The following is a 23,277-nucleotide window of genomic DNA, read 5'->3' as shown; positions in this document are numbered from 1 at the left end:
TAAGGCATCACTGATGACAAAATTTTACCTTAGAAGTTTGAAAAGAGATGGGTTCAAATGTATAAAAGATACAATCAACTTTTTCGGGGAGACTTCAAACTCAACAATAGAACGAGTTGATTATAAAAATAAGATGATTGAAAAAATGGCAAATGAACAAGGGTTTTCTAAAAAAATTTTGAAAAACTTGAATAATATGAATTCATTTGTTGATTATGGTGTTCAAGATTATAAACATTTGATCAAAATATGTGAGGGTTCATATCTGCTAAGAGATGAAGAATTAAGCTCAGAAGCTGCACTTTGGGGTCTTTCTTTCGATGCTAGTTTAGAGAAGAAACAGACCTCTAGAGTGAATACACATGGAGCTAATTCAGGTGACACTAATGTTATGCAAGGCTTTGATATCACTGGTGATGATGTGTTATTACAATCCAATGCTCCAGATATGTCATTTACACCATCCTCTAGTAACTCTATTGGAGTAGATCCAACCACAGGCTTGGTAAATTTGGATCAACTTTTAAGTGGTGATGTTTTTGATTTTGAAACGTTGAAGTATGAGACCAATCTTGACAATTTATTTAAATTGTGAGGTTTCTCTACAAGCCATATAAGACAACAAATTATTAACTCTTTTATTAAAAAACATTAAAAACACACTTCATTAAAAAAAACACGAATAAATTATTTAAATACACTCAATTAAATTCACAACTTCATATGTTAATATAAAAATCTGGTTGAGTACTATCATCATCATCAATATGACTTGAAACATAATCAAAATCCCACATCAAGTCACTATTCAATTGATTATCATTCTCATCATAAAATCTGTTGTCATCATCAATTTTAATCTTTTTGAATTTTCTATCATCATCAACTGAATCCTTTTGTTCTTTTGACTGCTTTTCATTATCAGGCGGTGGAGTTGGAATCATAGGACCACTTTCTTCACCATTTGAATTTTCCTGTTCATCAACAAACAACAATTTTTTAATCTCTTCAACATTACCAAAAGTTTTCTGGATTGCCTCTCTTGAAACTCTTGGCCCCCATTTTGTAGATACATCACCATTCACATTTTTCAAAGTAGAAGAAGGTGACAAGTTAGGTGACAAATAGGTACTTGCATTTGAAACACCATTAGGAATACCTCCCTTTGTAGTAGAGTTTGGAGTTTTAGCAGCATTTGAAAAAGTCAAAGGAGTTTGTAAAATAGTAGAAGGAGTCAATCCTTTTTGAGCAGGAGAAGACTTGAAATCACCATTAGTTTTCTTTTTAGAATCATTCAGGATCTTTGATTCTTCATCTTTCAATTCCAACAAATTGGCTAAAGAAGCTGCAAAGAAATCAATTGGTTTTGTATGATATGATTCCATTCTTTTGGCTTTATTCTCTTCAAATTGCTTCTTGTTCTGATCCTCCTTGCTGATCATCTCTTGTTCCTTCTTCAACATTTGAGCTTGTAATGCAGTTGGTGCAATAGTACCAGGAGCAGCACCACCAACATTGGCAAGTGTAGTTGTAGGGGTACTGTTATTGTTGATGGTAGCTTGGCCAGTTGGAGCACTAACTCCAGTAGCGCCAGGTGTTGGACCATTAGCAGCAGTTGGAGCTGGGACAGATTTTGGTGCAAGTGTTGGAGTTGAAGCATTTGATGTTTTTCTTCCCTTGGTTGATTTTCTCTTTGCAGGTGCTTTTTTGGTGGTTGGAGTGGAGGCGGCAGGTGTAGAGGATTGTTGTGGTTGAATTGGTTGAGGTGCTGGAGGTTGTTGTGTGAAAGTTCCCTGTACCAAAGGTTGTGGTTGTGGTTGTGGTTGTTGTTGATTATTATTATTGTTGAAAACACCAGCATTCATCATCTGAGGTGAACCTGAGAAATTTGGAGTTGTACCAAAATTAGCATTACCCATTGCCGGAGATGGAGCAACACCACTGATATTCATTTGGTTCAATTTTGGAGTAACATTCATTTGAGAAAGATCTGGTGTATTTAATCTACCACCATTTATCATAGACATATCAACATTTTGAAAGTTCCCATTATTGTTGTTATTGTTGTTGGAGGAGGATCCAGGAATATTTGTAAGTTCGAGAGGATTAAACTCGGCGTTGTTGTTGTTGTTGTTATTGTTGTTATTAATGAACTGAGATGGCTGTGTCCCAATTTGTTGTTGTTGCAACAATTGTTGTGGAGTGATTTGTGGATTCAACTGAGATGCTTGTTGCTGTTGCTGTTGTTTTCTTTGCAGCAGTTGTTGTGGTGTAATTTGAGGATTGATGTTGAAATTGTTATTATTGTTGTTAATTGCAGCATTATTAGCATTACCTGTATTAACATTGGCATTTGCACCACCAGCTTGAGCAGCTGCTGCATTTTTACGACTAATTTGTTCCTTAACAAAAGACACATACTTTTGAGATTGAGCTTTAACTTTTTCCAACAACTCTGGACTTGCATAGTATTCATTTCTTCTTAACCCATCCAAAACTTCTTTAACCATAAATCTCATATGTAACAATTTCTTAGTACCATCAACATTTTTAGTTAAAGTATAGAATGTTGGAACCAATTGTTCAATTAAATTGAATAAAGGTAGTAATAAACTATGAACTTTTGAACTAACAACAGATTTTTGTTCTGGAGTTAATTGAGCAGTCAAGTTTGTCAACTTTATAGGAACTTTAGAAACCTCATTCAGAATCATTCTCAATTCAACTCTATCCTGTTCTGTTGGAACCAAAACATTATTCTTCAATATTGGATTTTGAACAGCACCGGCACCGGCACCTCCAACAGCGTTACTATTAGCAGCACCAGGGACTGTTTGATTAACATTGGTATTCAAGTTGGCACCTCTCGCAGCTTGTTGCTGTTGCTGTTGCTGTAACTGTTGTTGGTATAAAGCTTGCTGTCTTCTAGCATTCAACTGTTGTTGTTGTTCAGCTGTCAAACCAGTAGGTAAATTGTTCAACTTCATCTGAACATTGTTATTGGTGGTATTATTATTGCTGTTACTATTATTATTGTTGTTATTACCTTGTTCATTCCATCTCTGTTGTTGTTGATTAGGCTGGTTCTGTGAGGCTTGTTGCTGATTCTGTTGAGCCAGATTGTTGGCATTCTGTAATCTAGCTTGAAGCTGAGCTTGATTGACAGGACGACTTTGAGTGGCGCCTGTTGGATTAACAACCTGTTGGTTCAAGTTTTGAGCACCTCCGTTATTAGCACCTTGTTGCTGTTGTTGTTGCTTTGTGTAGGCTTCCATTCTCAATTGTTGTTGACGACTAATATATCTCTTGATGAACATGTTTCTTTGTTCATTGGTCAGATTGTCAGGAATTTGCTTCTCTTGTTGCAGTTTAGTCAACAGTTGTAATGCATTTTCAGTCAGTCTCTGCAGCAAATCAGGAGTTAACTGGGGTATAGCTGATTGTTGTTGAGGTTGTTGTTGAGGATTTGCATTGTTATGTTGTAACTGCTGCTGTTGTTGTTGCTGTTGCTGTTGCTGTTGAGGCATCTGGTTTTGCTGCTGCTGTTGCTGCTGTTGTTGTTGCTGTTGAAGTTGTCTATTTCTAAGCTCTTCTTGTTGCCTAGCTATTTGAGCATTCACGCCCATATTCGCACCAGTTGTAGGAGCTGTAGTTGAAGGAGCTTGTTGATTTGAACCAAACTGTTTTTGTTGTTGCTGTTGCTTTTGGATCAGCTGAGTATGAATAGTATAAACCTGTCTTATAATACCAATATATTCTGAATCCAATTGTCTTGATGCCACTAATTCAAAAATTTGTTGCCATGTATTGACATTAGGTGGTAAATTTGGAATTCTTTGCAATAGAGCCATTGGGATAGGAACAGTCTTCATGTTGACATTCAATGCAGCCTGTGCGCTGTTATTTGTAGAGTTTTGCACCTGTTGTTGTTGTTGAGATGGAGCTGTTTGATTACCTCTCTGTTGCTGTTGTTGTTGAGGTATTTGGTTGTTGTAATTCAATCCAGCATTCAATCCAGCATTTTGCAAATTTTGTTGTTGCTGTTGACCAGGAACGTTAGCATTAGCACCTTGCAAAGGAGTTTGATTTCTCATCTGTTGAGCAGCTTGTCTGGCCTGAGCTTGTTGAGCCAAAAAGAGTTGACTTTGATTTGGAGTAGGAGCACCAGCATTCAAATTTGGAGTACCACCAAGTTGTTGATTCTGTTGATTGGGAATATTAGCATTATTATTACTATTTGTATTATTTCCAAGTTGAATATTTGATACACCGATGTTTCCAGTAGTATTAGCACCAACACCACCTGGTTGCTGTTGTTTTTGTAGCTTTTGTTGTTGAATAGAATTCTTAATACTGAGGATCTTTTGCTTAAAGAAATGAACATAACTAATTCTGTTGCTAGCATTTTGATAACAGTATTTTTCGAATTCTCCAGCAGAAGTTTTTAATTTGTTGACATCAAAAGCAGCAGGGTTGTTGTTATTAGCAGTCAGTGCCAGTTCTTTTAAGGCCTGCACAAGGACCCCAACGTATCTAAGACGCTCATTGTTTGTGAGTTCGTTTCGCCAATCCATGATGAAATGAAATAGTTGACCTTATTTAAGGGATGTGACCATATAGTTGTTGTTGTGGGTTTTGGTTCTTGATAGTAAAGGCCTCTCAAAAGCAAATGGGATGGGTTCAGAAAGGTGATAAGGGCAATGGGACAGAATGGACGATGAAAAGAGCACCTATAGATTTTCCTTGTAGTAGCAGAGGCTCTGGTTCTATTCTATAGCAGCGCTTCTCTTTCCAGGCTATTCTGAGGATGGTTGTTGGTGGATGGTGAGGATGATGGTTCTGGCGGTTGTTGGCTGATTCAGTTGATTCGAGTCGTTTTTAGTGTGTTTTTTGTTTTTTTTGGCTTTTTTTCAAAAAAACAAAAAAGACGTGGAAATGGCCCAAAGCGGAAATGCTCTGTTTTGGGGATGTGCCACTCGAGGAAATCGAATATTCTCAATCTTCTCAGGAAAACAGCAGCAGCTTAGGCAGAGATTTGAGCTACTAGGCTAGTGATTCTCTCATTCTCTCTATGCCAATTTCCCTAATGCTCCGTTTAAGTAGCCCCCAATGTTACCAGGAATAGTTGTTGTGCTGGCCTTACCGCATAGAAATCGCACTACGAAAGAGGACGAAAAGAACTCCAGCAAGAAGCGTAAAACTAATGTAAAATTAGAAGATTCAGGAATAATTATGATACTAATAACTGTTTAGATTCAACCTATTTGGTTTAATTAACAATCAATTTACAAGATTTATCACTTTCAACTTAATTATTAAACTACTCTTGAGAACTCTTCATATAACTTATCATAGGGCTTTAAGCTAAGAGAACTTTTCACACAGATTTTGCCCAAGACCAACTGATAGTTTGCCGTTATCAAGGATCGAAACTTAACAGCTTATCACCTAAACAAGGATCCATCACAGACATCAAATGAAACTTTATACCATGTTTTTGAAAAAAGTATCTATGGGGACAATTAGGCTTTAAACGTGTTGCTAGCTCACCTTTTGGCTTAACACAACTAACAACTCCAACTGAATTCACAGAAAATGAAAAAGTCCTAAGAACAATGTCTCTCTGGATAGATGCTTTGATATAAGCTCGTATCACTAGAAAGAATGATAGAACATTTGATGAAGCTGTTTCAGGTACCAAATACAAGAGAATTATCCAACAGAAATATGGTTCTAGAGGTGATTAGAGAGGAGCTAGAGTTTGTGAATAGGTTTGGAGGTTGTGTCGTTAAGGTGCTAGGATAGATATACCGTTGAGGACAGATTCAACATCAATAGTGTGTTTCAATGATAGATTAAATCCCTCTGTATTATGAAATATTATGTTGATTGATAAGTTGATGATTAGATGGAAACCAATTATTTTAAGAAGTAATCAATTACTAGAAATTAGTGGTTGTTTCAATTGGTTCTATAATTATTTATTGACGACATCATGCATACTGAATTTGACAATTGAATAATTTATTGGTCGGAGTAATATACAAGAAAAGATTAGAAATATAAGAACTTTAGTCAAGAAAAAAAAATGATTGAATTGTGTAATATAGTTTTTGTCAGAGAGGGGTCTCAGAGAGACTTGATATTCTAAGGTTTGTTATATTTTGTTTAAGTACTGTTGAATATAGGTCTTGTAAGTATATAATGGTTCAATGTATTCTTCAAGCTTCCCTGTGCTTAGAAAGACAGTATTTACTCTTCTTACCCTTGTTATGTTATGGTTTCAACACAGGCTATGGACTGACTGCCAACGACGTTAAGGTTCATTACACCAAGATGTTTTAGGTTCAAATAGGCACTGCCATATATTTTACATGCGTAAGAAGGCTCAAAAGGATGTCATTGTAACCTCCAAGGAGCCTCACTCTTTGGTGAGGTTTTTGAATTAAGATATATTTATTCTGGTCAATTTTTAATACTGCCAGGTATGTTGTATTAGTTTGTAAATCCCACATCTGACAAACACAACGTGTCAATAAACACAAAAAGGGAATTCGCGAATGGCGATAGAAGATGGTCACCGAAACGAACACCAAACAGTGTGGAATTAATGCGAGGATAGTACAGTAAACCTTAGATCTGTTGCGTTTTTATAAGATACACAGGTTCTCGCTTTTGAGAGTTATACAAAGTTGCATGGTACTTGAAAAAATTGAAGCAAGGAGCTTAAAACAAAGCAATACCAGCAACAACAGCAGCAAAGACACTGGCACCCTTCTTCATACCCGCATTATCAAAAGTTTGAATTGAGACAGCTGAGGATGATAGGTTTGAATTTGAAACGGTTGAGAAAGTAGCTGAACGTGCAACTGAGGCGGAAGAAGATGTAATAGCTGGTGATCCCGTTGAACCAACAGCTGAGGAAGTTGACTCAATAGCTGAAGAGATTGAGTCAATGATGGTTGAGCTAGACATATCAGTTGAGGATGGTGCTGCTGCAGTAGATGATTTTGGCACTTCCTCTTGAGTGGAGGACGAAGCTGGCAGTTGAGATGATGATTCTGGAACTGCTGAAGTCGTACCTTCGGAGGATGGCTCTGGTTCTGATGAAAAAACACTGGTTTTTACTGAAGATGCAACAGTTGATGATGTTTCTTTCTTGTTTGTCGACTCAACAATGGATGATGAGGTGCTAGTTGTGGTCTGTTCAGCAGATGACACTGGGGTAATTGAAGCTTCAGTTGATGATGATGATGACGATTGGACAGATGATGATTTGACAGATGCATCATAGTCAGCAACACTTTTCCCATTTGAGCCTTGAGCTTCTATGGCAACATTAATGACATCAGACCGACCACTAGCAGCATTAATGGTACCAAGGACATAAATACCGTTCTGTCCTGAAGGAACAGCGTGGAAATTTGAACCATATAATTTCAACTGTCCACCAACAATAGACCAAGGCTCAGCAGTCATGAAACTTGAAGAGTCAGCAGTCAAAGACAAATAATTTTTACCAACACCAACAGTGTAACCATTGATTTTCAAAGTACCATCATCTTCAATTTGGCCAGTTGCAGTTTGATCGGTATCGCTGATAAAGAACTCGTTGTCAGAACTGATATGGATATTATCACCTGCTAAAGCAGTCCCATCAGCTTGTAGCTTCAAAGTGAACTCTTCAGAAGCTGCAATGATAATATTGGCAAGAGATGATAAAGAAATAAAGAAACGAGTGGAAAATTTCATATTGGGTATCAAAAGATTTTAATTCCTGATGTTAATTTACAACCCATTTTTTTGTTTGGTCACCCAAGAGGTGAAGGGCAATTATTTATATACAAAACTTCCTTTACCATCTACAAACAACACTTTTGTGGTTAAAGTAAATGGAAGATGTGGGTCTGTTTATTCAATTTGCTCCTTTTTTTTCGTCAAAGCGTCCATATTAATTTCCATGAATATATAGGAGCTTACAACCATAAAAAACCTCATGTTTCACGTTCTAGCCGATTGGTGATGCTACTTGTTTACAATCAAGCTATAAATCAATAATAAACATTTGAAAACCCTCCAAATTTTTGAACAGTGATGCCTTTTAAACTTTCATTCTTCCCAGCTACGTATACCCAGGGCTCTGATAATTTGCTCATAACAAACTTGATATTTCATATGGGAAAAATTTTGAAACAACACAGTACACGCCTTGATCCAATACATTATTCAATAAAAGTTGGTATAACCCTTTCTCCCTTCCTTTGCGTTTATTGGTTATTTATCTTTAGGCTCGGCTGCAGGTTGTTGATAACTTCTAATACGAGAAACTTCTGCTGCTGCTGCGGTGCAATAACGAGCAAATTTGGCACTTAATTCAAAGAGTGGTGATCAAAAACCCCCATAAAGGTATTACTGTATGGTGTTACTCTAATTGGTCAACGGAGGTTCAAGCGTTTTGTTTTCATTGTTCTGGGGTTTTCGTATTTTGGCGACGTGTGTAGTGAATATCATATCAGAATTAATTAAAATATAACAGAATTCCTTGTGTTTTTGCTTTTTAAACTAAAAACCATTTTTCACTAAAAATTGAAAGAATGAATCCTCAAATTTGGTTGTTGGCTTTGCTGGTCCCTTCTGTTGTCAATGCAATCTCAGATTCCTTTACCTTGGAGCTTAGCACTAAAGAGAACGGTTTGAAAAACTTACAGATAATGGAAACAGATGAAGATATATTCATTGGCCAATCAAGTGATTATTTCCAGGTATTGAATGGTACAATTCAAGATGATGGTAGTCTAAAGCTTGGAAACAATAGCTTCATCGGAATAAGCAAGAATTTATTCACTGTCACGAATGATACTACCGAGTACGCTCAACCATTTTCAATTGACAAGAAGGGGAAACTGAATTTGTATGGTTCCAAAAAATTCAAGGCTATTCCTTCAGGGGGAACAGGCTCCGCTAGATGGACATTAGGAAGTGCCCAAGCTACTTCTAACTTGAAAGAAGGTGTCTATGAGGTCGAAATCAAATGTGTTAATTCTAAAGGGAAGAGTGCTAATAAATTCTCGATCCCAGGAAGTGGTGCCTCAGGTCATTTAGACCCGATAAGTGGTTTAATAGCTGCTGGTATTGTTATTGGAATACTATGACCCATTTGTGCAAAATTCATATATAAAAGTATTTTCAATTTTCAATGAATACGCGATCTAAATATAATCATGTGTATTTATAAAATGCTAAAATAGTATCGTACAAAATCACTGGACGAGACGATCTGCAATCTATGACAGATTTCAATATATAATAAGAAGCGAACTAAATCACTAGAATAAAAACAGATTAGAATCTCATTCCTACATGATAAGTTTAAAGTAGTGTTAATATTGTTAATAAGTTTTAAATATCCTGGAAACTACTAAATCATCATAATCAAAGCGACCAAACCACTACCTAATGCTCCAAACAGCTTCACAAAATTTTCAGAGCCTAAGTTACTTGATGATACACTAGATTTCAATGCTGTCATACTTGCTGAGCTATGATCAAAGGTTTGAGAGCCCAAAACACTCAAAACGCTAGAACTTGAACCGGATTCTGGGTTAAAGTCCGCAATAGTAGCACCTGAGCTATCTTCAGCTTTGATTGCAATTGGGATAACATCGTCTCTACCAGCTGCTGCATTAATACTGCCTAGAACGTAAATACCATCCATCCCTGATGGAACTGCGTGAAAGTCTGAACCATATAGTTTCAAGTAACCATTCTCAATGGACCAGGAATTCACGTATTCAAAACTAGTAGAGTCAGCTTCTAACGATAAGTAGTTTTTTCCAATCCCCATGATAGTATCTCCAATAGCTAGTGACCCATTATTTAATAATTGACCAGTTGCAGTTTCCGAAACGTTGGCGATATAAATCTTGTTATCCTCATCAACATGAAGATTAGCATCTTCTAGAACAGTATTTGGAGCAAAGCACTTCAAAGTGAAGTTTTGAGTATTTGCCAAAACAATAGCAGAAGTGCTGAGAAATGATAACAAGAATGATAACTTCATTTTAACTCTTGCCTGTTCTTTGAACCGAATACCTGGTAATTGTAGAAACAATGGTTTTGATCCAATTCATATACAAATCGAATAACTTGAAATTTTTTTCCTCGAAATTAGTTTAAAGCTAATTGATAATTGGTATGCCTCTTTGAAACAACCTTGGAGTTCTTGACGTTGTTCAAAATATATGAGCAAATAAAAAAGGGAGCATTGTATTCTATCACCACCCTCTCGATGACCTAAATGGGCTAACTGTTAACTCAAAGGAGAAGCTTTTTCGGTCCTAAATAAAATTCAAACAGCCCATTGGCTAGCTTTCCAAACTCAACTTGTAGCTATATGATCAAATTATTATGTTGGAGGTGCTGGAAATCCTTCGTAAAACAATAGATTCCTGTGCATGTGAGTAAATATTTCTGTTATCAAACTTCAAGTTAAAATCCCGCGTTAAAGCAGCTACGGGGTGCGTTCACTGTTGTGAAGATGGTGTGATCAGCAATAGGAGCATACTTCTACCGTGAACATATCACACCTCTGAACTTAATGAGAGCATTCATGTAAAAATCTTCAAGTAGTAGTCAAAATCTCGAAATCTTTATTCAAGACCCTTCAGATTTTCCAGATCAGCTATTGTCCCGAAAATCTGCCTTTTGTTTTAATACGAGGACATTGAGTCACGTGCGATAACCTCGAAAATATAAACTCTACCAGTTTTTTGTGTGAAATAAAGTATTTGGGCTATATACAGTTATTTTCATCATATAGTAAGCTCAGGATCCTCTTCCAATTGCTCTTCATAAACCCTCAACACAACGGCTGCTAAAATTATAGTCAAAACTGAGCCAACACAAGTAATAAAGTTAAAGATCAGTGGATTGATATCAACTGTGCGAGAATAAATCTGTAAGAAGAGCACTGGCATTATCAACATAGCTAAATGTCTCACCAAAGCCATAGCTCCAAACATTTCACCAGCTTCAGTTTTGTTGCTATACTTGATGACTGATGATTGTATAGTTGGAGAAACTAATCCACTTAAACTCTGTAAGACACTGCTCAAATAAACACCCAATGAACTATCAAAAATGAAAATAGACAAACTAGAAAGAAAGACAAAAATGAGGGAAACCATAATTGAAGTTTTATCAAGTTTATCGACAGAGCTGGTAATTATTTTGTACCCAAATTTTTTTTCGAGAATCTTTAAAAACACTGGTGCGATAAATAACAGAACAGCTGCCCTTCCAAATCCACCCATACTCATATAATAACCAATTTCAACACTTGACCATTTGTATTTAAGCATGCAGTACAAAATAACAACATGAAAGGTTCCTACTGTTGAAGCCATATTGAACACATCCACCAGTATCAAAGTAATGACATTGTATCTTGGAATTGTGGACCCATGCCTAATAGTTTTGGGGATCCATAACCTTTTCATTGGTCTGAAAAAACTTAAAATACAATCATATTGGACCATCAAAATTCTCAGAATTACATTATGGCTATGATTCATGTGTCTGTTGTTTTTAATCTCGTACCTTTCTTGTGCTAATTTTCTAGCCACGGGGTGTCTTGTTTCAACCATGATCGTAAATATCAATATAGCGCTAATGATCCCAAACACCAAAGATGCAACTAAAGGAGCTAAATTGCTACCATGTGTCAACTTAACCAAGAATGAACCTAGTAGTGGACCCACACCCAGCATTGCATACACAAAGCTCATGAGTAAACTAATAGAAAAGGTCCTTTCTCTTGATAAAACAATGTCATTCAAATAACTATTACCATTTGCAAGTAAGGTCATGATCCCACCAGAAAAATAGCCAACTGAAGAAACCGAAATTAGAAATGCACTATTAAAAGTCTTCTCGTTTAACATAAAATACATCAATAATCCAACAGTGTGAAGCAAGTTAATAACAGCAAAAATTTTAAAAACAAAAACTCTACCAAAACGATCACTAAATTGGCCAAATTTCCCAGATAATGTGAATCCCAAAACTCCAGAAATAACAGATAATGTACTTTGAACATTAGATAATACTTTTTGTGCATCTTCGTATTTGCATTGGTATGTAGGACCATCTGTATGTAAGGTTGAAGGCCCATTATCCATATCCATTCTCTTTGTATGGTTTGCTGCCATATTCATGTGGCCACCATGATGACAAGTTGGTTTGGGGAAAACTTTTTTCATATGAGAAGTACAGATATTATCCAGCATCAACATCATTAACGGGCCCATCAAAATTGTGAATGATAGGGTGTGAATCGAAAGTATCAAATAGATAACTTTCTTGCTTGGTCTTACATACCATTTCAATTTCTGGAAATAAGTTTGAGATTCTGCAAACCAATCCTCCTCCTTCTCTTTCAAAGTTGCATAGTATTCCAAATCTTCCTCCTCTTGTGGTAGGTTACGGTAATTATGAAGTGCACAACCTGGACCAGGACCCTCGTCAGTGTTTCGAGACTCATTTGATTGGGACTCAGTCAACAAATCCCGGTCTTCAATCAATAATTCATCATCTTCCAACAACTTGGAGCTCATCTTTGTAGGATTCTGTGTTGGGCATCATTTTATTCATTAGTATTCAAAAAAAGAAGCATAGGTCTTTTTATAGTTCAATTGGTTTGATAGAGAACAAGTAAAGACGAGCAAATATTAATGGTGCGCGCTGTAAACTAATTTGACGTTAAAAGTCTTTTTGGAAACCCATTATTTTAGGAAACCAATCACTAGAAATCTAGTGGTTGTTTTAATCATTGAAGAAATTGTGAATTTGGAAATTGAACTTAATGGAAGTAATTCAACATATAGAAAAGATTAGAAATATAAGAACGTACTCTGTTAAAAAAAAAATACAAAAAAGACGTGGAAATGGCCCAATGCGGAAATGCTCTGTTTTGGGGATGTGCCACTCGAGGAAATCGAATATTCTCAATCTTCTCAGGAAAACAGCAGCAGCTTAGGCAGAGATTTGAGCTGTTAGGCTAATGGCTCACTCATTCTCTATGCCAATTTCCCTAATGCTCCCTTTAAGTAGCCCCCAATGCTACCGGGAATAGCATGGCTGTTGTGCTGGCCGTACCGCCCAGAAATCGCACTACGAAAGAGGACGAAAACAAGTCCAGGAAGAAGCTGAAGAAAGGCTACACAACAACATCAACATCCAGATCAACCGTCTTGAGCTAGTGCTGGAGGCTTGAAAAGAGTTACTGAAGAGCACACTGCAACTACATCTACAACTGCTGCTTCTGCTGGCCACTTCCATCACACTTTCCAAATCGTACCGTACTCCTGAAGAGATTCATCCACATATATCCAACTAAACAGGCTGCTCCTCCAACACATCCATTTGATCCTCATCAATCAATAGCACCCTATTATACATTCCAGATCACTTCATACCATCATAGTACGCTCATAGTATAGACTATTATGCCTTACGCGTGCCCCATTAACGGGAAAGGTGCCACTCTCAAACTCACAAACCTACAAAAGGATAAGAGTAACAATGATACAACAGATACAACACAACCTATACCCCCAGCAAACCCTACAACTCTAGAGGAACCACCAATTATTATACAGCATCGTCCACCTGCATCTCCTCCAAATCCAAGTATAAGCCATAAATCATTTTATTTTTTCAATGATGATGATGACGATAATTCAAAACAAGAAAACAAAGCTCAATATTCCCAACCTAAATCTTCAAAAACACCACCATCTTCAACACCACAATCGCAAAATATTCAAAACCAAAGATCCCCAAGAGCCACTTCCAATTCATCATCTCCTAGCAAGAACACACTAATACGATCAAATTCAAGAAAAAAGCAAATGAATGCTGGTGGGATCTCGAAGTTATCATTAAACTTGAATGAAATCCTCAAGTTCCCAAAGGAATCTACACATGCTTACTCATATGCACATCTTTCTCCAAACTCATTAGCTGTTAGATTGTCTATATTGAAGAGATCTCTAGAGATTCTTGTTGATCATCCAGATCTATTACAAAAAGAGGATTCTGACCTGCTCCCTGATGGTGGTGCCGGTATATCAGAAGCTCTGCATCTAGATATAGAGAATTTCATAAGCCAAATACAAAATGAAGATGATGAAAAGTTTAAAATTCAATCAAATGCTTCATCTGCTGCTTTAGCCGCATTGTTTACAACTCAGAATAACTCATCAGGCACTTCAACACCAAGAAAGCCTCCTTCAAAAGATTCAACAACGATAAACACTACACACCTGGGATTGAAATCACTTATAAATATTCTTAAAGAAGACAAATCATTGAAATCAGGTGAATCTCAAAAGGAATTGGCTATGAATTTACACGATTTGTCATTATCAAACGTTGCAGATGAAGCAATGTCCCAACCAATGGTTAGATCTGATTCAGAATCTCAACTTAAAATCAAATTGATGCATGCTTTAGCCACTCCTTTTTATGAACCCATAGTTTCTACTCCAATAATATCCTTACAGAAAGGTGCTTCAACATTAGCATTATCCTCATTAAATCAACAACAGCAACAACAACAATCATCTGCACCAGGTATTAGTGGCGATAATAGAATTTTCCATTCAATGTCTCAAAAAAACACTTCACCACAAGCAGTTTTCACTTGTGAATTGAATGATCCATGGAATTTAAAAGCTGCTAATGATCTGGCTTGTTTGATTTTTGGTGTTTCAAGAAATTCTCTTAAAAGATTGACCTTGTTAGATTTGATTAGTCCGGATTCAAGAGATTTCGTATTGAATAGATTAGTGAAGAATTCAATTGAAAGAAATCAAGAGATTATATTTTCTGGACAAGTTATTGCAATAGCGAAACCTGGGAACAAGTTGACCTGGGCTTCTATGTGGGCTAAGAAGAAGGGAAATTTAATCATTTGTATGTTTGATCAAGTCCCTTGTGATTCTATTGATCTGGTTGCTTGTTTAGACTCTTTGAAAATTGAATTTTTTAAGAAAATCAGTGGGAATTCTTTCTTCAACAATACGTTCTTATCAAGTTTGGATACATTAAGTCAATTACTCAATAATATTGAAGAATATACATCATTGGAAGATGAGAATGATGGGAATTATCAAAATATTCCCGAGGTTTATTTACAATCACAATCAATCAATGTTCAAAGATATTTTACATTGAAAAAAAATGGGTTTAATATTCCATGTGCATTATTTACTAAAATCATTGATGATAATTTGAACAAAGTCAAATTGAAAATTCATTCATTACCTTATATAGCTGGAGTTTTCATCATTTCAAACAATCCAACAAATTATAACATTTTATCATTCAATGAATCAATTGCGAAAAACTTATTTGGGTTCCATGAATCACAATTGAAACATCAATCAATAACGAAAATTATTCCAAATTTCCAAAAAATAATGACTATTATTTTACAAAATTTCAAGAATTTGAAAATTATTCCAGGATTAGTATTACCTGAACATTTCTTTAGACAAATGAATTCAATCTTAGAGAAAAGTGGGAATGGTTCAACAACTAATGACTTGGAAGCTAATTTTTTGAACTCAATTGGTATTGATGGTAAACATGTTGACGGATCCACCATCAAGATTGATGTACAGTTGAGATGTTCAAATGTTGATACATTGATTTTATGGGTCACACATTCAAGATCAGTTTATCAAAATGAGTTGGATAGTAAAGTCTCAACAGCACGTCCTACTATGAAAAAGACAAGATCTGTTAGAAGTGTTAGAATTGTTGATAATAAAGAAGAAATTGTTGAAGAAGAAGTTGAAGTTGAACATGATGGTTCCAAAGATGATGAGGATGAAGATGAAATCCCATCACAATTGTCAATCTTGAACGAGAATGAAATTCAATCAGTTAGTAGATCATCTTCATTAAGATCTTCTAATGTCACTTCATCTTCAGATTTATCAACTCTGTCTAGTATCAAGAATGATCAGTTTTCAAATGATGATATTGGTCAAACTTCATCAAATGATCAATTAAATGAGACTGATTTAGAAAATTTTAAAGTCTTGAGCAAGAACATGAATGAAGCAAGTTTATTAAAGATTGAGAATGATACAATTGAGAAAAATAAATCAATATCAAAATATTATCCAAAGAAGATTGGCTTAAAGAGACGTGAAAAATCAATTAAAGAGTTTAAAATTTTGAAAAATATGGGTCAAGGTGCTTATGGTAAAGTTGTTTTAGCTGAATATCGTAAAGATCCAAATTATAGAATTGTCATCAAATTGATTATCAAAGAACGTATCTTGGTTGATACTTGGGTTCGTGATAGAAAGCTAGGTACAATTCCATCTGAAATTCAAATCATGTCAACTTTAAACAATAATCCACATCCTAATATAATGAGATTGATTGATTTTTTCGAAGATGATGATTATTATTATATTGAAACTCCACAGCATGGGTTCCCAACACCTGGTATTGATTTATTTGATTTGATCGAGTTGAAGAAATCCATGACGGAATTTGAATGCAAATCCATAATAAAGCAATGTATTAGTGCTATAAATCATTTGCACAACAATGGTATTGTTCATCGTGATATTAAGGATGAAAATTTGATTATTGACAATAATGGAGTTATTAAATTGATTGATTTTGGATCAGCAGCTTATGTGAAAACAGGACCTTTTGACGTTTTCGTTGGTACTTTGGACTATGCAGCTCCAGAGGTGTTGAATGGGTTGCCTTATGAAGGTAAACCTCAAGATGTTTGGTCTCTGGGTATCTTGCTGTACACATTAATTTACAAAGAGAATCCCTTTTATAACGTTGATGAGATCATGGAAGGTGAGCTACGTATCCCATTTGTCACATCTCAAGGATGCATTGATCTCATTAAGAAAATCTTGCAAAGAGACATTCGTAAAAGACCAAAGATGGCTGATATTGTTTGTGATTCGTGGTTAAATGAGGTTTGAATAAATGAAAGTTATTTATCCGATCGGACGTAGGCGGTCTTATTCATGTTTCCGAACCGAGAAAACTCCACTTCGTAAACGAGCGAATGCCACGGGTTAAAGAAAAGTCAATAAAAACATCATTTTTCCTCTGGAATGCTCTTGATCTTTCTTCAAACGGTCAATTGGTGTCCAAGATGAGCTTTAATATGGAGGATATCACTGTCAAGCAGATCCCAGCTGAGATCTGTACAAACTACAAGCTTCAACCGAATGAAAAACTGCTCTCAATCTCTGTCCCAACGTCAAAGCATAAGGATGATATTGGATTAGTTGGTATATTATGTTCACCTCCAAATAGTTTGATCCCTGAAGAGAAATTGATTTCAGATCCAATTACATTGATGGAGAGTCCACCTCCGACCCACAAGCTTTCATTGATTCTCCATGGGAAAGGTGGTCATAAGAACTATTGTTATCAGGCCATGTTGGCTCAAGAATTGGCTACAAAATTAGGTATTTATAGTTTTAGATTGGATTTTAGAGGGTGTGGTGACTCTCAACAAAATGAAGATGAATCAATGGGGAGAATGATATCACAAGATATCGAGGATATAAATCTTTCATTAGATGTCTTCAGCAATGGTGCTTCATTTGAAGAAATTGGTATAAATTTAACAACTCATTCAATTGTGGCACATTCTAGAGGTTCAGTGGCCATGATGAGATGGGCCATTGAAGAGCAAAAAAAATTAGACAAGGGCGAACCAAATTATAGATTTGTTCAAAATTTAGTTAATACAGCTGGTAGATTTAATGGGAAACTATTATTAGATGGTTTGAAAATACAAGCATCACCGGAAGGTTATACTTTGAATCAGTATAGATTGGGTAACTACCAAGATTTGGTAATTCAAACTCCAGAGACTGCAGATCTGGGGTCTCAAAATTTAGAAGAGATGAAATATATTAATGATGAGATTCAAGTATTGAGTGTTTATGGGTTACATGATCATATTGTTCCAATAGAAGATTCAACACATTTTGCCAATCTATTAGGATCTAGACATACCTTGAGATTTATCAACTTTGCTGATCATAATTTTTACGGATCTCAAGAAGTTACAGAAAAGAATAAATCCAGGTTGAATCCAAATGGATATCCTTTGAATAAGAGAAACAAAGTGAATTATAACTATCAAGCTACAGAGATAATTATCGATTACTTATCTAGTGCAAATGATTTAGAAAGATTCAAGACTTCAACAGATATTGTTTATCAATCTCCAAGATGGAGAGAAATTGATGGGATTGCAAATTTTAGAGATATTGGTGGTTGGAGAACAAAAGATAATAAGCATTACGTTAAGTCAGGCGTTATCTTTAGATCCGCAAATACCTCAAATGTTACAGAGACTGGTAAAAAACAATTGAATGAATTAGGCATCAAGAGTGTTTTTGATTTCAGATCGTATGGTGAGTTTAAAAAAGCTGGTGGGTTAGAGATCAAAGGTGTAAATGTTAATAACATTCCAGTTTTCACCAAGACTGATGTTTCTCCTCAATCCATTGCACTTAGATATAAAAATTTGTTAACATCATGGTATACTTTCAAATATGTTTATGAAAACATGTTGGAGAATGGTTCATATGCATTCAAATCTGTCTTGTTGTTCTTGAGAGATCATGAAAATGTCCCAATTATTTTCAATTGTACAGCTGGTAAAGATAGAACAGGTGTCATGGCTATGATTATTCTGTTATTATTAGGTGTTGAAAATCACATAATTGCCAAAGAGTATGAATTAACTACAATTGGATTGATTCCAAATCATGCGCAGATTAAAAAGGAGTTTTTCGAAGCTTCAAATGATTTCAAAGAAAAATTCAAAGATAGTGACCATTTCAAAGAATTCTCTTCATTATCACCAGATGCAATGTTCAATAATTTGATTAGCTCAAAATATGAAAGTATGATTGCTACAATTGAATTATTCAATCAAAAATTTGGTGGTATTGAGAAATATTGTATCGATTATTTGGGGTTGAGTAAAGAAGATTTATCCAAGATTAGATCAAATTTGTTGACAAATTCATCACCTTACCCAGATCAAAATGCAATTTGGAAGCATAGAGCTCAATCAGGAAGTTTACTATGAAAATGATGGATGTCTTTTTTTAACTACACTTGGCTGTTCAGAGAAAATAAATATATTGAAGAGTATAAGCACTCAATAAACTACTTCTTTACCTTCATTGTCAAGGAACTGACCATTCATGTCCTTGTTTAACTTTGAGATTACGTTTTCCAATAGTAATTTTGTACTATTTTCTGGTGAAAGAATCGGGACGTGCTTGAAAGCTTCACTAACTTCTGGGGTATTATTTAAGAACCACTCAATACCAACTTTACCCATATCGGTTTCAACCATACCTGGGTGTAATGCAACAGCAATGAAATTTTCAGGACCTAATTCAAAACTAATCTCTTCAACACTATAGTTCAAAGCAGCTTTGGACTGGCCATAAGCTGAGGAGGTGAATGGAATTTGAGCACCAATTGAACCAGCTATACTTGAGATATAAATCAAGTGTCTTGTTTCTTTCAATTTTAAGTAAGGGTAAACTGCTTTTGTCAAGAATATTGGGCCAAGGACATTTGTTCTATAGTGTTTTTCATAAGTTTCTTGATCAGTATTAATGGCAGTCTCAAAAGATTGAGCAATACCAGCATTTGAAATCAAAACATCAATACCATTTTTAGCTATTTTCTTTAATTGAGAATCCAATGATTCAATTGAAGCCTTTTCAGAGACATCTAATTCAACAACTTTGACATTTCCTTGGTTATTAACCAAAGCTTGAAGCTCTGTAGCATTTGACGGATCTCTAGCACTTGCAATAACAGTATTTTCTGGATTTGACGATAAATGTTTAACAAATTCAAAGCCAATACCACGGTTACCACCAGAGATGAAGTAGACTTTCCCAGACATTTTGCTTAGAATCTTTGCTGCTTTCAAATAACTCAATAGTACATAGGAACATAACGCAAGATTCAAAACTGGGGAATATACCCAGACTTTTATACGCATTCGTTATACCTTTGTGGCCTCAATAGAATCAACTATGCTTGGGTTTAAAACCCACTAACTCCATTGTTTACTAATCTGTCATCTTACAGTATATTCATATAACCCACTAATTAATCATCATTCATGTTTGATACTGGATCAGAAGCAAAGTTACTTTCAGTTAGTTCTAAAGATGGGGTGCATTCTTATTGAAAATCCACAGATAATATTCACCGTAGATTTGAGATCCATATATGGTTTCATTCATATCCACGAGATCCATGGTTCTGAATTGAATCCACCAAACTAAATTTACATAGGATTTTTGTTTACATTTGATCATGGAAGTGCACGTGACTCTGGTGGAATTCCGAAATGTGATATGGAATAATCAAATAATGATATTTCTGTACTTGCAAGTTGCAACCATGTAAAATATTTGATCAGCTTTGATAAACTTGGTATGGGTATTAGTATTACAGGGCTGACACCTGCATCTATGAGTACGTCTTGATTACTAAGAGAAATCCATTGCACAGACCTATGAAAACATCCGTAAATACATCTATGGATCTATATCCGTGGAACTGAAACAATAGCTCCACTGCCCTTCCCAAGTTCACTCTTCTAATCCACAAGGGAGGACACTATGCAAATACAATCACGGAGATGGGTTCAGAGTTCAATAAATCTTATTATTTAGACTATAAATCTATATAAAATCACTCAAAATATTTGTTCATTACCTTCATAGTCCAAAAACTTACCATTCAAGTCCTTGTTTAACTTCAAGATTACGTTTTCCAACTGAGCTTTTGCACTCTCTTCCGGTGAAAGAACTGGAATTTGTTTGAAAGCATCCATAACTTCAGGGCTATTCTTTGAGAACCACTCAATACCAACTTTACCCATATCGGTTTCAACCATACCTGGATGTAATGCAACAGCAATGAAATTCTCGGCACCTAATTCAAAACTGATTTCTTTAATACTGTAGTTCAAAGCAGCTTTTGATTGACCATAAGCAGAGGTGGTGAATGGAATTTGAGCACCAATTGAACCGGCTAAACTTGAAATGTAAACCAAGTGTCTTGTTTCTTTCAATTTCAAATAAGGGTAAACGACTTTTGTTAAAAAGATTGGACCAAGAACATTTGTTCTATAATGTTTTTCATAAGTTTCTTGATCAGTATTAATGGCAGTTTCGAAAGATTGAGCAATACCAGCATTTGAGATCAAAACATCAATACCATCTTTAGCAACATTTTTTAACTGGGCATCCAAAGAGTCAATTGAAGCCTTATCAGAGACATCTAACTTAACAACTTTAATGTTTTCTTGAGCATCAACTAAATTTTGAAGTTCAGCAGCTTTCGCAGGATCTCTAGCACTTGCAATGATAGTGTTTTCTGGATTTGAAGACAATTGTTTAACGAATTCGAAACCAATACCACGGTTACCACCAGAGATGAAATAAACTTTTCCTGACATGTTGTTATTTTTTATTTTGTTGTTCTACGGCTAAAAAGGCTTTCAGAATGGGTTGGAAACAAAGAAGTGTCCAATCCTTTTATACTTTCTTGCAAATGTTTCTAATCAATCGCAATTTGTAAACATCGGCGCATTGTGCGCTAGCTCCGCTAGAAAAGTCAATTTCCGAGTACGATTTCTAATCCGTAAGCATTAACGACTTGACACGTTACACAATGCTGCTGTATTGTATCGAACCATCATAATTAAAGGGGGTGATGATTACTAATTTTGAGAGTTTTAACGGCCTTAACAATTGTTATAGCCCGAGATCTATATTGTTAACTAGTAGGCGTATAATACTGATCTGCAGTACTAGCTAGAGGACGTTTATCAGTACTAGACTTACATAATAATTACCAAATATATTGTAGTAAGCATCTGTAATAGCTCTAGTAGACGTACTCCAGCTTTCACAGCTAATTATATAATTTAGAAGTTTTAATGAGTACAAATTACATTAATATTCCTCAATATCCGGCTAGTTTAACAAATATGTACATTAAACGTCTACTGTAGTGATTAATAAGAAAATTAAATATTTCAAAATGTTCCAATATTTAGCTTTTTTAGTTCATTCTTACTTGTTTTTATTCTGATTTATCCCTAGTTTTATTATAAATCAGTCATAGACTAGTGAGTCCCCAGTGATTTTGTACATTATTTTAGCATTTTATAAATACACATCGCGATTATATTATACACTAAAAAAAAAAATATTATCAAATTATAATTAATAAGCTGGTTCGTGCGTAATTGCATTCCTCATCCAAGTTCATCAAATACGTCATCAAACTAAAAAAAAAAAAAAAAAATAATATTTATTATTATTTGTTCACTGCAGATTGCATGTTAATATCAATATATTGAAGCTACTCAGCAGCTAATAGTTAATTTTAATACATAACATTAATTGGAAGTAAATATATAGAAATAATTGCCGGCGCGCGCAATTTTAAAGTTACCCTACCGGCTGTGAAATCTAGGTATTCCAACAGAGATCAAGGCTTGTCTACAATCCGATGTAGTGTAACGGCTAGCACGGTTCGCTTTCACCGAGCAGACCGGGGTTCGACTCCCCGCATCGGAAATCAATTTTTTTGCCATTTTTTATGAAAATCAACTGCTAGAACAGCTTGAGATGAAGTTGAAGTTGGATAAAGATTTAGAATAGAGAGATGGTGGGGATTAGGTACAATACCCCTACGGTATTACAAAGATTTATTGAAACTCCCGTTTTGAAACTTTTGGATTATTTATTTTGACTTTTTTAACTTTATTAAGAAGGTTGCTCTATAAGGAAAGAAAGAAGGAAAGAGCTATAAAATTGAGCGATTGATTAATATTGGAAATTTATTTGGAACAGTGTTATATTGGAATTATTATATTGAAAGTTGAAGTGTAAAAGTGTATAAGATTTTAGAATAAAGTAACTTTACCATTAAAAAAAAAAAAAATTTTTTTAGGCTGTTGATGGTCTTTTTTCCAATTTTTTTACTGTTTAACACATTATAGAGAAATTTATATTATATTTGGGTATTAGTAGTCTGAAAGAAGTGTTTTTTGTGGGTTTAATTACGATGTTTTTTGTTATAAAATTTTGAGTAAAAAAAAAAACCCCGATATGGTTTGACAGACTGAGAAACCCAGAGCCTCTACTTATTTGT

At 35.2% G+C, this 23,277-nt stretch overlaps 9 protein-coding genes and 1 non-coding gene across 10 annotated transcripts; 4 read left to right on the top strand and 6 right to left on the bottom strand.

Annotated features, from left to right (window-relative positions):
- Positions 1-719: 719 nt before the first annotated feature.
- Positions 720-4,574, bottom strand: GAL11 (Gal11p; the record flags this gene model as incomplete). The annotated part of the gene is made up of 1 exon (XM_019185634.1): positions 720-4,574. One exon carries the CDS (start codon positions 4,572-4,574, stop codon positions 720-722), a length of 3,855 nt encoding a protein of 1,284 aa, XP_019039247.1.
- A 2,152-nt stretch (positions 4,575-6,726) lies between these two features.
- On the bottom strand, positions 6,727-7,752 carry WICANDRAFT_62607 (uncharacterized protein; the record flags this gene model as incomplete). The annotated part of the gene is made up of 1 exon (XM_019183403.1): positions 6,727-7,752. One exon carries the CDS (start codon positions 7,750-7,752, stop codon positions 6,727-6,729), a length of 1,026 nt encoding a protein of 341 aa, XP_019039246.1.
- An 842-nt stretch (positions 7,753-8,594) lies between these two features.
- Positions 8,595-9,152, top strand: WICANDRAFT_78660 (uncharacterized protein; the record flags this gene model as incomplete). The annotated part of the gene is made up of 1 exon (XM_019184768.1): positions 8,595-9,152. The coding sequence occupies one exon, from the start codon at positions 8,595-8,597 to the stop codon at positions 9,150-9,152; it is 558 nt and encodes a 185-aa protein (XP_019039245.1).
- Positions 9,153-9,418: 266 nt separating this feature from the next.
- WICANDRAFT_78659 (uncharacterized protein) lies at positions 9,419-10,060 on the bottom strand (the record flags this gene model as incomplete). Its single annotated transcript, XM_019184767.1, has 1 exon — positions 9,419-10,060. One exon carries the CDS (start codon positions 10,058-10,060, stop codon positions 9,419-9,421), a length of 642 nt encoding a protein of 213 aa, XP_019039244.1.
- Positions 10,061-10,832: 772 nt separating this feature from the next.
- Positions 10,833-12,473, bottom strand: WICANDRAFT_24104 (uncharacterized protein; the record flags this gene model as incomplete). Its single annotated transcript, XM_019181015.1, has 1 exon — positions 10,833-12,473. A coding segment is annotated over one exon (1,641 nt), but the record flags the coding sequence as incomplete, so codon positions are not given.
- A 1,470-nt stretch (positions 12,474-13,943) lies between these two features.
- PSK2 (serine/threonine protein kinase PSK2) lies at positions 13,944-17,015 on the top strand (the record flags this gene model as incomplete). The annotated part of the gene is made up of 1 exon (XM_019180833.1): positions 13,944-17,015. A coding segment is annotated over one exon (3,072 nt), but the record flags the coding sequence as incomplete, so codon positions are not given.
- Positions 17,016-17,410: 395 nt separating this feature from the next.
- WICANDRAFT_30983 (uncharacterized protein) lies at positions 17,411-19,165 on the top strand (the record flags this gene model as incomplete). The annotated part of the gene is made up of 1 exon (XM_019181784.1): positions 17,411-19,165. The coding sequence occupies one exon, from the start codon at positions 17,411-17,413 to the stop codon at positions 19,163-19,165; it is 1,755 nt and encodes a 584-aa protein (XP_019039241.1).
- Positions 19,153-20,205, bottom strand: WICANDRAFT_92131 (SDR family oxidoreductase). Its single transcript, XM_019186346.1, has one exon. It carries the CDS (start codon positions 20,000-20,002, stop codon positions 19,238-19,240), a length of 765 nt encoding a protein of 254 aa, XP_019039240.1. The 5' UTR covers positions 20,003-20,205; the 3' UTR covers positions 19,153-19,237.
- A 601-nt stretch (positions 20,206-20,806) lies between these two features.
- WICANDRAFT_62600 (SDR family oxidoreductase) lies at positions 20,807-21,571 on the bottom strand (the record flags this gene model as incomplete). Its single annotated transcript, XM_019183402.1, has 1 exon — positions 20,807-21,571. The coding sequence occupies one exon, from the start codon at positions 21,569-21,571 to the stop codon at positions 20,807-20,809; it is 765 nt and encodes a 254-aa protein (XP_019039239.1).
- Positions 21,572-22,628: 1,057 nt separating this feature from the next.
- Positions 22,629-22,700, top strand: WICANDRAFT_t70. Its single transcript has one exon. It is a non-coding gene; the product is annotated as a tRNA-Glu (tRNA).
- Positions 22,701-23,277: the final 577 nt, after the last annotated feature.

Source organism: Wickerhamomyces anomalus (assembly GCF_001661255.1).
Source record: "Wickerhamomyces anomalus NRRL Y-366-8 unplaced genomic scaffold WICANscaffold_3, whole genome shotgun sequence".
Classification (NCBI taxonomy): Eukaryota; Fungi; Ascomycota; class Saccharomycetes; order Phaffomycetales; family Wickerhamomycetaceae; genus Hansenula; species Hansenula anomala.
Note: the sequence above shows the minus strand (reverse complement) of the source record. Positions and strands in the feature narration are given on the sequence as shown.

What these genes read in the sequence shown, in the direction of transcription:
- WICANDRAFT_92131 (XM_019186346.1), bottom strand. Translation starts at nt 20,002, where the DNA reads ATGTCTGGGAAAGTCTACTTCATCTCTGGTGGTAACCGTGGTATTGGC.